Source organism: Malania oleifera, chromosome 10 (assembly GCF_029873635.1).
Source record: "Malania oleifera isolate guangnan ecotype guangnan chromosome 10, ASM2987363v1, whole genome shotgun sequence".
Classification (NCBI taxonomy): Eukaryota; Viridiplantae; Streptophyta; class Magnoliopsida; order Santalales; family Ximeniaceae; genus Malania; species Malania oleifera.
In genome coordinates this window covers 15,308,368-15,324,651 of record NC_080426.1, presented here as the reverse complement: position 1 = coordinate 15,324,651, position 16,284 = coordinate 15,308,368, and the positions used below count along the sequence as shown (strand labels likewise).

At 36.9% G+C, this 16,284-nt stretch overlaps 1 protein-coding gene across 1 annotated transcript; it reads left to right on the top strand.

Annotated features, from left to right (window-relative positions):
* Nucleotides 1–998: 998 nt before the first annotated feature.
* On the top strand, nucleotides 999–14,131 carry LOC131165389 (adenosine kinase 2-like). Its single transcript, XM_058123131.1, has 12 exons — nucleotides 999–1,252; nucleotides 3,603–3,656; nucleotides 3,983–4,029; nucleotides 4,165–4,196; nucleotides 4,283–4,384; nucleotides 4,474–4,541; nucleotides 12,457–12,533; nucleotides 12,630–12,727; nucleotides 12,864–12,934; nucleotides 13,007–13,073; nucleotides 13,173–13,356; nucleotides 13,663–14,131. The coding sequence occupies exons 1-12, from the start codon at nucleotides 1,170–1,172 to the stop codon at nucleotides 13,803–13,805; spliced, it is 1,026 nt and encodes a 341-aa protein (XP_057979114.1). The 5' UTR covers nucleotides 999–1,169; the 3' UTR covers nucleotides 13,806–14,131.
* The last annotated feature ends 2,153 nt before the right edge of the window (nucleotides 14,132–16,284 follow it).

Sequence of the window (16,284 nt, the reverse complement as noted above, 5' to 3'; positions counted from 1 at the left end):
GCATATTTCCACTTACTGAGCGTTGTCTCATCCTAGTGACTTATCATTTTTCAGGAGATTCAGTTAGGCGAGCAGATTAGGTTCGCGGGTAGAGGTTGACTTGTGCTGCCCTTATAGAAAAGGGTAGGTTTTTGAGATACCAAAGTTTTGGGATAGTTTTCAGATTATAGCGACGTTACTGGGTATTTAGTATTATAAATATATTTTAGAATTCTATAGTTTTCTGGTATTGTATTGTACATAGCAGTTTCTAGTTCTGTTTACTGCTACCTAGTGTTGTATAATGCACAGAGTATTTCACAGTGTTCCTTTGGGCCTGGGATGTTACTAGTAGTATTTCAGACAAATAATATTATGATTTACAGATAAGAAAAAAAAAATGTTCAATGAATAGTAGGTCGTTACACTCTACCTTCGTCGACGAACCCCATACGGATATTTTCTTTGGTTCGCTCGGTATTTCTTCGTCGACGATGTTCTGAATTTTTGCGACGAAGAACTGAAGGGAGTTCGTCGACGAACCCTGCTGTAATTCCCTTTTTATCCTTTTCTTATTTATTTTACGGGTTCGGGTCTCTACAATATTAGTTAGTTGATTCAAATTGATTAAAATCAATAGTTAATTTGCTTATCTGTTCATTTTTTTAAATATATACTTAACTATCCAACTTTATCGATTTAATTTGTTAAATTCAAATCATTTTTTCTAACTTGGCTTATTACAATTGAATGGAAAAAGTAAAATGTCATTTTTTTAGAAAGTAAAGTTTATTTTTCATGTAAATTCAACCATTAACAGATAGTTAACTCAAAAAACTATTTTCCATTAAATCTTAAAAACTTTAATAATTTTTTAAAATTTAAGAAAGCAGTGTCAATAATAAAAGATCTTAAAACTGATTTACCTTAATTGGATTGATTGAGAGATCATCTAGAATCCTAGTCTATATTTTTTTTTTGAACATAGCATGATGGGCTTTGGAAGCAAAGCCCAAGTCCAGGTCCAAACGCTCTCCAAGTGAAACTCTATAAATTGCCATGACTCTGAGGGCTGGCGACGCTGCGACAGCTTGCCCAACTTTTACGCGAAGAAATATATGTACGCCGGCGAGCCAGATCTCTGCACCATACTCTCTCTCTCTCTCTCTCTCTGAAACATCAAATCGGCAATGGAGCGCGAGGGAATTCTGTTGGGGATGGGAAACCCCCTGCTGGACCTATCAGCAGTCGTGGACGAGCAGTTTCTGCAGAAGTGAGTTTCTCCCCGTTTCTCTTTCTATTTTCATCTGTTGTTATAATTTAGATCTGATCCTGGTTTACGCCATTCTCTGTTCCTTTCGTTACTGGCGCCGACAGACCTGTAGATGCCGAATGCGCAAGCATCCGCACTTGCTTCAGTTTATATTATACAAATACGCATTTCCACGCACATTCGCGTGGGTTTATTTGATCGTATTCAGGTTGTTGAGCATGGATTTCTTTGTGTGATTTCGCGACTTGTTTTGAGAGCTGCGATTTCCCTTTTTTTTTTTTTTTTGTTTTGTTTTTGTTTTTGTTTGTTTGTTTGTTTGTTTTTTTTTTTTTGGTTTTTGGGAAGCACTAAAAATGCGTGTGCTATTTTTGGAATGGTTTTCCCGAATTGTGTATGTGCTTTGCGTATGCCTTTTAAACTCAAGGAGCTGTACTCCAACGATATGTAGCCTTTCAAACAGATTTTTGTTTTCAATAGTTGCTCATAGTTTGATCATGTCTGCTGCTTGGAATGATGAAGTTTGATTAAATCACTGATTTGTGAATTTGAGAAGAAAATCTAGTAAAAAGCGCGCCAAATTGCATTGGGGATTTCAAGAGAGACTTTTTTTCCCCCCAAGTAATTGAAGAAAAAACCAACGGGGGCTGAGACTGGAAGCTTGAAGTCATTCTATTTGATTGATGAAATTGCAGATTTCCAATACTTAGTTTGAAATCTGTTAGGTATTTGAGGCTTACTAGATCCAAGAATTTGCACCTCAAGCGAGCAATTATTGGAACCTGAAGTACTAGATATTTGTTGATTGTAGTTTTGCACTTAAAGGTTGCTTCCTATTTTGGATATTTATGCTCTGTTTAGCTTTTAATATACCAGATTTAATGAAGATTGCCTCCTAGTTGATATTTTTGACATTTCTAAGATAGATATGTCAAATTTATTTAGCATTCTAGCATAAGAAATGCAGATCCTTGATAATTAAATCTTGTAATATTACAATTATAATGATGAGTGACATCATCTATTACCTTGAGAGGTTTGAATGCATTTCTTTTCTTTATATTTTGACCTAAACAAGCAGAGAACTAGAAAAAAAAAAAACTACTCTTATATATTAATTGAAATTATCTGTAATCAAGATTCTTCCTTGTTTCTTAATTTGCACATTGGTCTGCAAGGCTGCATTTGCATTGGTAGTCTGGAAAGAGGCGAGTTCAGCATTTAGCATAATCATAAATATGCTCTCAACAGCCTATATGGCTTTCTTTTCCCTTTTTCATTATTTTTACTATTTTTATTTTAAGGCATCCAATTGTATCTCTTAAAATCTTGTCCAATATTTGACCCATTGCCCATATGCTTTTCTGTTATACTAATTTGTTGTGTGCTAATTGTTTTTGCCAAGAATATCATATATCTGATGTGGACTTTTATGCTTTTAAACATTCGGATCTGCTAATTTTCCCACTATAGTTGGGGGGGCGGGGTGTTGTCCATACTGATGTCATTTAATTTTTTGTTTCTGATATGGCGATTTTGTTGATCTCGGATGTGTATTATTAATGTTTGTTTTTAGTTTTGGTTATTAGAGTTGATAATTCCTGGAATTGAAAGCTGTATATTGTGGTATGCTGATGTTTTGCAGCAGTTGATATCTAATATGCTCAAATAATTTTCAGATACCCTATCATATGTTTTGTGTTAGATATGCAGGTTGATCATTGTATTTTTTTTTTCGGGGTGGCAAAAGCTGGAAGCTTTCATTGTTTTTCTTGTTGCATTTATATTTTATTGTTTATAATTTTATACTATTTTCTGTTATTTATTTATTTTTTGTCATGGTATTCTTGAATGCAAAATTTAAATGTGTACATTCTATTATATGTCATTTCCCAAGACTGTTTGGTAGGAAGGAGAAGGGATGGAAATTAAAAAGAGCAAAAGAGGGAAAGGGTATGGAATGAATGTGCAGTTACCTTTCGCTTCTCCAATTTCTTGATTGAAGGAAAATGGAAGGAGTGGTGGTCATTGCTTCGTTTGAGAGGCAAATATCTTCCATATATATTCCTCTCTCTTTAGCAGGGATTGGTTTTGAGTTGGAGAGGAAACCTCCTTTATTCCATTTTCCATCGTTCCTTTACCAAATGAAAGAAAGAAATTTCCACCTATTTTTCCTTCCTCTTCTTTCATTCCATCCTCTTTCTCTCCTCTATATCATGGTGTAAGAATCAAAGGATTTGAATTTACTGAAATTTATTTATTGTGTGCATCTTATTTGTACCTGCCAGCCATTTTCTTGTTTATGATTAAATATCCATGTTTTGGAGAACTGAAAAGATTGCTTTTTTAACAGATATGACATCAAGTTAAACAATGCTATTCTTGCTGAGGACAAGCACTTGCCCATGTGAGTTCTTTCTATTTATGTGACCTGTTATCTTTATATATTTGTATTTTGGTTTCATTAAATTCGTCTGATTTGTGGAAAATTTGTGTTTCTTTTGCTCATCTGGTATTTGTCTTGTGAACATCATGTTTTGCACAGCTTCATTTTGCATATCTGTACATCAAAATAGATATAATACATTAAACAAGAAGTGGCTTATATCATCAAATGGAATCTGACAGTCGAATCATTGAAACGAATTTGACCACAATTTGTTGATCACTAGCTCTTGATGGCAGTTGAAATTTGCACTTTGTTTTACTAATTATATGGATGAATTTTGTTAGGTATGATGACTTGGCATCTAGTTACAATGTGGAGTATATTGCTGGAGGTAATGCAGTTTATTGATTTTGGATCTTTAATAATTCTGTTTTCTATGTTCTTATACTGTTTCAAATTTTTGTGCCATTTCTTTAATAACTCAGCTTATTCTTGTCTAATTAGTTGTATTGCACATTCGTCACAGGTGCAACTCAAAACTCAATAAAAGTTGCCCAGGTTTGTTTGGATGACTGTGATAGGGCTTGATAATTTTTCTATTTTGTCATTATAAAAATGACTTGTGTTTTTCGCCTGTTGGGCAGTGGATGCTCCAAATTCCCGGTGCAACTAGTTATATGGGCTGCATTGGGAAGGATAAGTTCGGGGAGGAGATGAAGAAGAATGTAAGACTTGCTGGTGTTAATGTAAGTTTCTTCACATTTTTTCTCTTAGGCACTTCTTTTCTATATTCATCTGGCTCTGTGTTACATATTAGTTCTCTTGTTATAATCAGGCTCATTATTATGAAGTTGACACTGTCCCAACTGGTACATGTGCCGTCTGTGTTGTTCGTGGCGAGAGGTCAGTTAATCATGCCTGTTCTGATATGTGCTCAGATTTGATGCTTGTGGTCCTTAATGCATTTAGCTGATCTATACTACCAATTTGAAAATTTGAAGATTTGTTTTTCTCTTCCATTGCCAAGTTGCTCCATTCATCTGCTATCATTACCGATACCCATGACTCATCGTTAAAAATCTGGATTCTTTTTCTGTGTAGATTTTTATTTTTGAAAATTTTATTGAGAAAATCAGATCGTAAAGAATTATAAATTTAACCTTGCAGCGTATTTTTGCATTCAGGTAACAAAAGGTTAACTATAAAAACTGTATTGATGTTCATGCTTGATATGACTGCATTTGGACTTAATACAGATTTGTTACTGGAAAAACTGAGTTCCGTGTAATTTGCTGCAAAATGAGTGATGATTTTGACTTGGTGAAATCCTTTGACTGTTGAAGTACTGTGATACAAAATTCTCTTACTTAAACAGTGTCAAATACTGTTTCTGATATGATATGATATGCTCCAAATCGTGATAAATTCTGATTTTAATTTGTTGGTCTGTGCGAGTGATGTGCTCGAACATAAAAAGACAGGAAGAATGTTATTCTTGATGATATTGAGTGTTTGGCCGGTTGGGGGGAAATTTGGTTTGGCTGGTGAAGAGGATGGGTGTGGAAAGGGTCGCCTTTGTCATGATTTTGAGTTGATCCTTGGCCAAGAGGACATTAGTTGGAGAAAGAAATCTAGGATAAAGGGTGAAGGAGGGGGACTTTAACTCCAAGTTGTTCATTAGATTGCTAATGAAAGCGGAGGAAAAGCCTTTATTAAGTAGTTGTTGAGACTCGGGGAGTGTGGTGAGAGATGCTTTTTAGTGGGTTAATGTGTTATGAATGTTGAAGTATAGAGATGCAAAAAACTCTCTTACCTCAACAACCTTAAATATTGTCTCCGATTCGCTGCTTCTAACAATCTCGCTGCCCCAAATCATCATACTATGCGAATTATGTACTAGAACATAAAAGCGAGGAAGAATGTTATTCTTGCTGGTTTGGTTGGTGGAGAGGGTAGGACTAGAAAGGGCCACCTTTTAATGACTTGGAGTTGATCCTTTTATGACTTATGAGAGGACATTAGTTGGAGATAGGAGTCTAGGATACAGTGGCTGAAGGAGGGGGACTGCAACTCCAAGTTGTTCCATAGAGTAGCTAATGGGAGAAGCATTATTAAGGAGTAGGAGTTAGACTTGGGGAGTATAGTGCTAGATCCTGAGCAATTGGGGAGGCGATTTTGGGTTTCTATAGGAAGCTATACACTGAGAGATGTGGGTATAGGCTCCAATGATAAGTCTGATGATCAGGGGGGTTTTGATTGGAGTCATATTGGTGGGGACATAGCTTTCTGGTTACAGTTCAGCATTGAGGAGGTTAGGGGCAGTGTTTGAGAATTGAGATGGAGAGGGATTATGCTCGGCCCTCATGGTTCTATGATAGCTTTATTCCAAAATAGTTAGGAGGTCATCTAGGATGATGTTATGGATTTTTTTCAGGGGTGCTGGGGAAAAATAGCTGCAATTTGTTTTATTAGGTTAGCTAAGAGGAGGAGAAAAAACGTTATTAAGGATTTGAAGTTAGACTTGGGTAGTGTGGTGTTAGATCCTACACAATCAAGGAGGCGATTGAGTTTTGATAGGAAGCTATACGCTAAGGGTTGTGAATACAAGTTGCTGTGTTAGAGTGTTTTGATTGGAGTCTGATTGATCAAGGCCTATTGTTTGGTTAGAGAGACCACTTGTCATTGAGGAGGTTAGGGTGCTAAGGCTATAGGCCCTGATGGTTTACAATAGCTTTCTTTTAGAATAATTAGAGGTGTTCTAGGAGGATTTTTTTTTGTTTGGAGTTCTTTCATGAGTTTCACTAGAAGGGGATGGTGGGAAAAAATGTGAATTCTACTTTTATTCCTAAAACGAGCTATCTAGGAGAGTGAGAGACTTTTGATTGATTAGCTTGGTTACTAGCATTTACAAAATATTGGCTAAGGTTTTGCCCGAGGGGCTCTAAGAGGTGTTTGTTACTTTGGAGCAATCTCCTACAGTGCATTTGTTAAGGATATATTTTAGTTGCGGTTTTGTTATCGACGAAGTGGTTGAGGATGTGAGGAGGAGCGTAGGGAGGGAAGTCTTAATCGGATTTTGAAAAATGCTATGATATCGTGAGTTGGGGTTTTATGCACTAGGTGATGGCTAAGAAGTGTTATTTGAAGATATTTGGAGGAAATGGATGAAAGGGTTTTTATCTAGAGTATGTCTATCATAGTGAATGGTTAACGAGGGATAGGTTTTAAGGCCTAGTAGGGGTTGAAACAACGAGACCTTTTTTTGCGATTTTTATTTATGTTCATGCGTTAAGCATGCTCAAGACCTACATGTGATTTGGCATAGTAATATAGGTAGGAAGGTGATTGTAACGCCCCGACCCTATAGGTGGGCTCGGAGTGTCACTAACCATACATAACATGCAGATCTTTGATACCGTACATATACAACCCACCCAAATGAAGGAAAATGGATGTTCCATATTGATCTGCTTGATCATACATAGCGGAAAACATAAACATATATTTTTTAATAAAAATTTACCAGAGTCTCTAACTGTTTCCTCGCATACATCCATAAGTGTTAAAAACATAACCTGCCATCATAGTTTCCCCCAAAAAGGACAACCTGGGCAAAGCCTAGTACATATACAAGAACTTACATAAACTAACAAAAACACTACGCTCCAGAATCCCTCTAGAATGCTAAGACCGGTTTCCTGTAGGACCTGAAATAAGATTTGTATATTGGGATGAGACACTTCTCAGTAAGGTAGATCATATTACATTAGTGTGTGACAACATGAGTTTATTCTAGTAGAAAACGATTACACATTTAAAACATTCATAAACCTGTAATATAGAAGATATATACAAAATTCCTACATAAGATAATTCGATTCATTACAAGCGAGAGTCCCCAAGGTTGGGGTAGGGTACAGACCCATACACTGTACGATCCTTGGGCTCGATTCTTAAAGTTGTAACTTTGCCCATTTTATTTTTAAATCATGTATATGCATAATGAACTCATCTCAGCTTTGAAACATCATAACTACACCATTTACTTCCCCCATGGCACGGTTTGTGCGTTCATAGTGCTCTGATCTAGTCCTGGGGGTACCAGCATTCTCCAGTCCGACTTGGCCTACGCCACCCTGGTCCGTGATCAACTAGTGGCCCTTCCTACCAAGTCGACTAGTACGATACCCACACTCAAGAATTACATGTGGTTGCACTGTACCTTTCATGCTCACAACGGTATCGTGCTTTCCTGGTAACAAGCTTTCTCAAGCGGTTCGTATATCATATATACAATTTATATCGAAAGCACAGTAACTTATTTTCATTCATAAAGCATTTAAGTAGTTCCAGTATTTTTCACATTTCATTCATTCATTCATTGGTATAAACCAACACACACAGCTCTCGGTTTAACCTTGGTACATACATAGCTTGGTATTTAATCGACATCTCTTTCTACATTTCTTGATAAGCATTTTGGAACTCCAGTTCCCATATCTCATAATCATATTTCTCAGTTTAGTATATTTCCATTTAACATCTCATGCCACACTCATTTGGTATTAAAAGCATTAGTATATCATATGGTTCGTAAAATATCATTTAAATTGAAAACAAGGGTTTCAAGCATCTCCTACTTTGAGTTTACTACAAATAAATGAGTTTTAAGAAGATTGGAGACCATACCCCAAAACCCTAGTTTTTACCAAAACTGTAAAACCGAAAAACCAGCAATTCTACCGGTGAAATTTTCCAAATAAGCAGTCATATCGTGCATAATATCATAACCTATAGTTCTAGTGGATCAGATTTCAAAGATAATTGATGTAAACAAATCCCCTTACCTATTTTCGGAAAAACGAACCCGAATGGCTCGAAACAACAAAACCCTAGAACTTTTAATCGGTGAAAACATGTGTACTTGCTCAACTAAGGGTGAGAGAGGCAACCGAGAAGCAAAGAAGAGCTCGGAAAGACTTTTTGGTGAAAAAGATTCGAAACCCTAGAAGAGAGAAGATAGAGATTTGAAATTCTCTAAAAAAATGAGCTCAAACCTATTTATAGGTGCTGGCTTAGAGGAAAATCGGCGCTGGTTTCCCTTGTATCCACAAAACCGTCGCCAGTTTTGTGGTTGACTGGCCCGGCTGACACAAAACCGTGGCCGGTTTTCTTCCGGCTCATAAAACTATCGCCGGTTTGGGTCCCCACTTTCCCAATTCCTTTTTTTTCTTTTATTTTCCTTTGTTTCTCTCTTTTATATTCATTTTCTTTTATTTTTCCGAGTTCGGGTTCTTACAGTGGTTCTAGTGTCTTATCTTCAATTTCCCTATGATACCATTCCTTTTCTCAAATATAATGTTGTAAAATTTCCGAATGGTTTTAACACCTTAAAATTTTCAAGAAAATATTGGATTTGAAGATCAGAAGAGCGCTGTGGCAGGTATTAATATGTGATGCAGGGGCAGCATCAAGGATCTGCAGCCATGGGAGAGATTAGAAGAAATTGAGGAGAGGAAGGAAAGGGAAGGGAAGAGAGAGGAGATACAAGGTGGAACTCACGTTCACTTCTCAAATTCAAATTCAACAATAACTGCTTACGACATGGCTTTCACATATTATTTATAAGAAAGCCTCTTCACATGAAATTACATATAAACCCCAAAAACTACATTACAATTACAATCATACCCCTAGAATGCACAAATACTACAAACAAGCCTAACATACATAATCCTAAAACAAGCAAACTCTCAAACAACTAACTAAGCACATTTGGTTTTAGGACCCGATAAACCATTGATCCTGTTCTTTGACGCAGGCCTTCAAATTGAGTTGAAATGATCCATCCAAATACCCGCTTCTCATCCTACATCAATATGGGAAGGGATGTGATGCACCGTTTTAGATTGGCTTTCGACTTATTTGAGTCTTTCCCTTTGGGGCATACTTTTTGGGATTTGGTGGTGGAGAGGGTGAGGTAGTAGGCTGAAGGGGTGGAGGAGGGCTTATTTTATAGGAGTTCACATTACTCATGAGTGGCATTTGTGGCTCTTTTTGATATTCCCATTTCTTTTCTTTATCTTTTAGAGTTCTTGCGAGTGGCTGTTGCCCTAGAGAGGTTTATGATAATTTTTTGTGGTTGGTTATGGGGTACAAGAAGAAGGCCCAAGTTCAAAAGGGGTTTTGGACCTTGGGAATGTGGTGTCTAAAATATTTCTTTGGTTGGGAAATGGTTAAGGAGGTTTTACTTAGGTTGATTCCTCATTGTACTAGGTTATTACTTATTAGAAGTATGGCATTGTGTGCAAATGGTTGGGATATTAGAGGCAGTGCCAATGCTTGTGCAATCCCCTTGAAGTGTTGGTCATTTTTTCCATCTTACCTGATTTAGAGTTGAAAATGGGAATTTCATTCGGTTTTGGGAGGATATTTGGGTAGGTGAGGTTTCAAGGGTAGGTTGTCCATTTTCATTCAAGGGTTGACTGAATTAGGTTGAAGGCCAAAATGGTTGACCAGCCTTCAGAAATGGGCAATCAGGTTGGGTTAGTAGGGTTGCTTGGTTCACCAGTCTTTCCAAATGTTCAACCAGTCTAGGCAGAATCCAGGCCTCGTCGACTGATCTTGCTGGTCCATTAAAAAAAGTCTCTTTGTCTGCCCTAGATCCGCACCACAAACCCTCCATTATTCTCCAAATCCACTTAGATTAATTTCTCCTCCTACCTATCTTTATTTCTATTGGTTTTTTTTTTTTCCCTCAAAATGGTCTTCTCTAGTCGTCCTACCAGAGGTAGATGAATCATGGTGATGCCAAATCAATGAAATTAATACACCTGGTGGTCCAAGCTCCTCAAGCCTTTGACCACCACCTTGATCTTGTGACAGAGGAAGAACACTCTTATCTCCTTTTTAAACTTGGAAAATTTCTTGGCAGACGTTTTACCCTCCCTCAAATATTCACATATGGGGGCCATTTCATACTTTTTACATAAATATGCCTGTGTCTAGAGACCATGATCAGACTAATTTGTTGTATTATCCATCCTCCTAGGTGGTTCTCTTGATCCTTTTCTCCTGTGGTACGTTGTGTATGCCTAATTCCACCATGCAAATAAAACTGCTAGGTTAACCTCACAGCAACACTTTGACAAACTCACCAACTTTTAAAATGAAATTCTTTATACCCTTGTCCACTGAATTCCCTTAGTTTTTGGTCATATCATTCTCTGAATTGAGGTATTCCAATCGGCTGTTGGGAATGTTCGTTCTCATCTCAGGGGATGGTCCTCTCTTGAGTGCTTTTACTTTCAAGTTTATTCAAAAGAGGCCCCGAACGGCATGGACTACCACACCTTGCCTGTATGTGTGTGGACTGATCTGTTCCTCAGCAGGATCCCTCTGCAGTTCTGGATGCCTCTGATTCTGAAGATGAGACATGCTAGCTGCTCATAGAGTTGGATAATCGGATGGAGCAGCTCGACAGGCAGGTTGAGTAGATTGGTTATTGGATGAAGTAGCTCAACATGTGGCGGCCACCATCTAGGGAGATTCTGCCTTTCTCGCTTTGCATCAGCAGAGCAAATTTGACCAAATGATATATATGATGCAGACAACCTTCTGCCTTTGATTTGATTTTATTTGTTCTACTGTATTTGGTTGTGTTTGTATTTATCTGGTTGTATTTAAAAAACTTGGGTTGTATTGTTTTGTTAAATATTTATCCTGCTTTTAATTTCATATTATGGTTTCTTTGTTGACCACCTCCTCGAAGTTTTTCTTTTGATGATGACAAAGGGGGAGAAGTAAGAAAAGTAGGAGTATATATGCTATGTATTGACTATGCTGACTTTCAGTTTATTTATGCATATTATGCCAGTATATTGATGTCTTGATCGTGATGAATGTGGATGCAGTTGGGGTTAACGTTGTGAATGTGCTGAATATTTGGCTGGGGTTGAGAATTATTTGGATGTGCTGGTAGATTGTTTATGAATGAAATATGGATGATTGTTGATGGAAGATTGTGGATATGGATGAATTGTTCGAGAATAAATGGATGTTATGATGAATTAATTGAAATTGCCATTACATTGAATTTTTCATTATTGAAACCATGTGAAATTTGAATATACATGCATTGGTTAAGGGGGGAGCTTGTTGACCCCTATTTAAAAATAGTTTATAATCATAAAGAACTTAGTTAATGAAACCTTGGGACTCACAATTAGAAACTTGCAATAAATCCAGACTTCGGTTGATCTCATTCTTGATGAGGTTCTTATGTTCATGATTATTTGCATCCCCCTTTTTCCTATTTATCATTTACTTGTTATGGGACTATTGAGTTATTTTCAAACTAGAAAAAAATGTAGAATAGCTAGCACAAGATTTTAACTGCATTCTAGTTCTCTTTACATATTCATTACACTACTAGAATAATATTGCTTTATTTTTTATTACCTGATGATTGGCAAGTGATGCCATATTTGTCGAAGGATGTTTGCGGATTTGTGGAACATGAGGCTAGGATTTATACCCTAATGATTATATTTTGGAGCGTTCACTTGTGTTCTTATGGTGCAAATATTCTTGAGAAATTTAATTTTTTGTATAATTCACCATTCTCATTTAGTCATCTTTTATTTGAGTGGTGCATATTCTGCACCCAAGTTTCTGATGCAAAGATTGCAGCATAGACCTTATATTTTTAATAAGATGGAGCAAAAAGCAACATACGTGATGTTTTCAAGATCAGCTCAATTAATTGAGTATTTTCTTGATATTCTGGATGAAAGTTTTCTGATTAAAAGTGGTGCAGGTCATTGGTTGCCAACTTGTCGGCTGCAAACTGTTACAAATCTGAACACCTGAAGAGGCCAGAAAATTGGGCTTTGGGTATTGTACTTTTGCTTTCACGTTGCTTCAGGTTTCTTTTTTGTGAGTTTGTTGGCCTATCAAATTTATTCATTATTCACACTCATTTTGGAGCAGTTGAAAAGGCCAAATATTTCTACATTGCTGGGTTCTTCCTTACTGTATCCCCAGAGTCAATTCAACTTGTTGCTGAACATGCGGCTGCTAACAATAAGGTGAACACAACACTATGTGAACAAAAATATCTCCAACTTTAGCTTTTCATTTTATTCAGCAATCAACTTGCGTCTCCCTTCTCACTTATAAAAATAAAAAATAAAAACTTGACTCTGTCATCTCATACAACTGTAGGTTTTCATGATGAATCTTTCTGCTCCCTTCATATGTGAGTTTTTCAAGGACGTGCAAGTGAATGCCCTACCGTAAGCCTCATATCTCCCTATTTTATTATGCTTTACCATCAAGCTCAATGCTGATGAGCCTGTATTATACAGGTACATGGACTATGTTTTTGGAAATGAAACGGAAGCGAGGACCTTCTCTAAAGTTCATGGTTGGGAGGTAAACGAGCACTAGGTTTAGATTTGTTATATCTGAGGACTTCATTAATAATTCTCCTTTCCAAGTTTATGTGATTGTGGTGGTTGTTTTCTATGCTAGACTGATAATGTTGAGGAGATTGCTATAAAGATTTCCCAATGGCCCAAGGCCTCAGAAACACACAAGAGGATTACCGTAATCACACAGGGTGCAGATCCTGTCGTCGTTGCTGCGGATGGGAAAGCAAGATTATTTCCTGTGATTTTGCTACCCAAGGAAAAGCTCGTTGATACTAATGGGGCAGGTATGTAGCTCTTTCATCACTGCTCTGAATGTTGATTGAGTGCACCCCTATGTATGCATGCATCAAATGCATTTTGATATTTAACTCTAGTGAAAGACCTGTTTTTCATGCCACAGTTATTTGCTTCTTTATACCCATATGCTCCATGTAGAAAAGATGATAAAAAATATAATTGTTTATTGGAAGAAAATATTCTTTGCTCATAAGAGTAATGCCTAGACTATTCTTCAGTTAGTCATACCGGTATTTATGTTGTCCAAATGATAATTATGAATTTGAAATTTTAAATTTTGGTGGGGTTGGCAGGGGATGCATTTGTTGGGGGATTTTTGTCTCAGCTGATTCAAGAGAAGCCCATTGAAGACTGTGTTAGAGCTGGATGCTATGCGGCAAATGTTATAATTCAAAGGTCTGGCTGCACTTACCCAGAGAAGCCTGATTTCAGTTAAGCTTACTCTTGTAGCTCTGCACCCTCCTTGGGTTCCCGGTACACATCCATGAGTGGCAGAATTATTTTTCTTGCTGCGGTTTTCTTGGTTTGTCTTTATGGTGGCCTGCATTTTTGGCTCCTGAACCCCTTCACCTGGCATAGGAGTTGATATTTTGTTTCTCCTCTCTCTCTCTCTCTCTCTCTCTCTCTCTCTCTCTCTCTCAGCTGTTAGTTTTTTTTTCAGTGAACAATGCTCATCCAGGACATGGATGAGGATAAAAGATTGGTTTTGCTGTTGTATTGTGACAACGTTCCATTGAATGGCAATGCATGAGGGTTGCACTATTATTGTTTTTATTATAATAATGTTGTTCCTAATAAATGCCATAATTGTTATGAAACTAAGGCGAGAACTGTGTCATGAAAAAGATGAATGCCGTGGAGGAATCAAAGCTTCCGAATTCTGAATTCTGATGCCTGTGATCTATAGTCATACATGATATTAAAAATGCGGGGCATCAAATGCTGTGGGGACGAGTATAATTATCCATTGTAAGAAATGTGATTTTGTAGCCTTTGCAGGGTGACGAGTTCGGTACTATGGGTTATATTGGTTGATCTATGTGATTTTATGGTGGACGACTAGACCACATCATGGGAGCAACATAGAAGACACAAATGTACAAGCTGGGTTCATTATCTTATTCGGGCTAAGTTCGTGGACCGACTAATCTCTATGTACATGGGATATGCAATTATATTTTATCCATGTGCGATGGACATGGAAATCTCTACGACTAAAAGAAATCACCTTTGCCTGCATCTCTTCAAAATGTCGAGGAGTTACACTTGTTGCGATGGATATGGAAATCTCTATGACTAGAAGAAATCACCTTTGCCTATATCTCTTCAAAATGTCAAGGAGTTACACTTGTGTTAAGACTAAACCAAGTTCAATCTAGTCCAATCATACTCATCTAAAATAACACTAAAGTGTTTGACTCAAGTGATCAAGTCTCATGACTTGAAGACCTTTGAAATATCTAAGGTTATATCATTGAGGAACCAAGACTTGAATGGTAAGGGAGATAAACTCACATTTTATTGGTATGAAGAGTAACCTTCATCTCGGTTGTACAATTAGGGTTTAGGATGAAATTGCCCAATTGTATAGTTGACGATCAAGGGTAAACACCTAACTTTCAGGTTAAGAGTATCGTGTAATCTCAGTTCAAAGGAATTGTTCAAGAGATTCTCAATCTCATATGAATTCAGAGCACCCCTCGAGGATGTCAAAAGTTTGCCTGATTAGTTTACAAAATTATTTGGAGATTAGTTGACCCAAAAGCTAAAGCATCGTCAAGGTCAAAAGCTATAATAACAATCATTTTGAGTAGGAGCTCTTAAGTGAGAGTAGCTTAAAAGGTGCATAATATCCTTTGTTGAAGCTACGGCAAGATTGGGACACCCTTAGGCCTTAGTTGTATCCCATGTGATTGGGTCCTACTAGAGTATTAACAAAGCCAAACAAAAGGAAAATGAACTCTATAAATAATACCTTCGGTGATGTAACTCTTTGTGTGGTTGGAGGATTTATTAGGGAACTTAATTGGAGTTTCCTAGCTGAAGTAACCATTAGATGAGTATTGTCCATAAAAATTTTGGGTCCCTTCAAAATTTCAAATTTAAAAAGTTTTGTCTTGACAATAATAATCAAAGGATTTTTTTAGCGTGGTTGATTTCCCTTTTGATGGACTTTGTCAAATGTCTAGATTTTTTTTTTTTTAAGTAATAGAGAAGATAGTGAGACATTATTTTACTCTCTTTCAGTCGTTCTGTCATTGATTACAAGCAAAGCTTCCCCAAGTTACAGCCCTCACTATCAGCAGATTTGGTTCCTTGACCAAGGGTATCGCACTTTTCCTTTTAGCAAAATGGATGCATGGGTTTCCAAGGGTTTTTTTTTTTTCCCTTTCTCTTACAAAATTTCTAGTTAGAGGTAAAACAATCCAAGATAGATACAATAAGCAAGTCTATTAGTATAATCCAATTTTGCTTACCAAAGTAGTCTTACTAAAAGCAAGTAAGTAGCCAGTTCTTAGGGGCGGCCAGACTGGGGGTCACCCGCTATTTGGCTGCTCCAAGACATCATTGAAACTAAGATCAAGTCTGGAGAAATTATCTTTGATCACTACAAACAGGTCTTTAAGAAATCAACCTAAAAATAGGAAACTATCCTTGGGATTAGATTTCCTCATAAACCAATCAGGAGCAACGTGCTTTGGGATGTGGAGGTGCTATTATTGCCCAGCTTCCTAACCCTAATGTATAAATAAGGAGTATGTGAATCTAATATGTTACAAATAATAAACAGATTTAAAATAAAAAATCTAAAATCATAATAGAGGTATATTCAATTATTTTATATACGTCCAAGGCCAATATTTTTAAGGAGTTTGAAACTCCTATACCTCGAGAAATGCCAAATACCAACTATA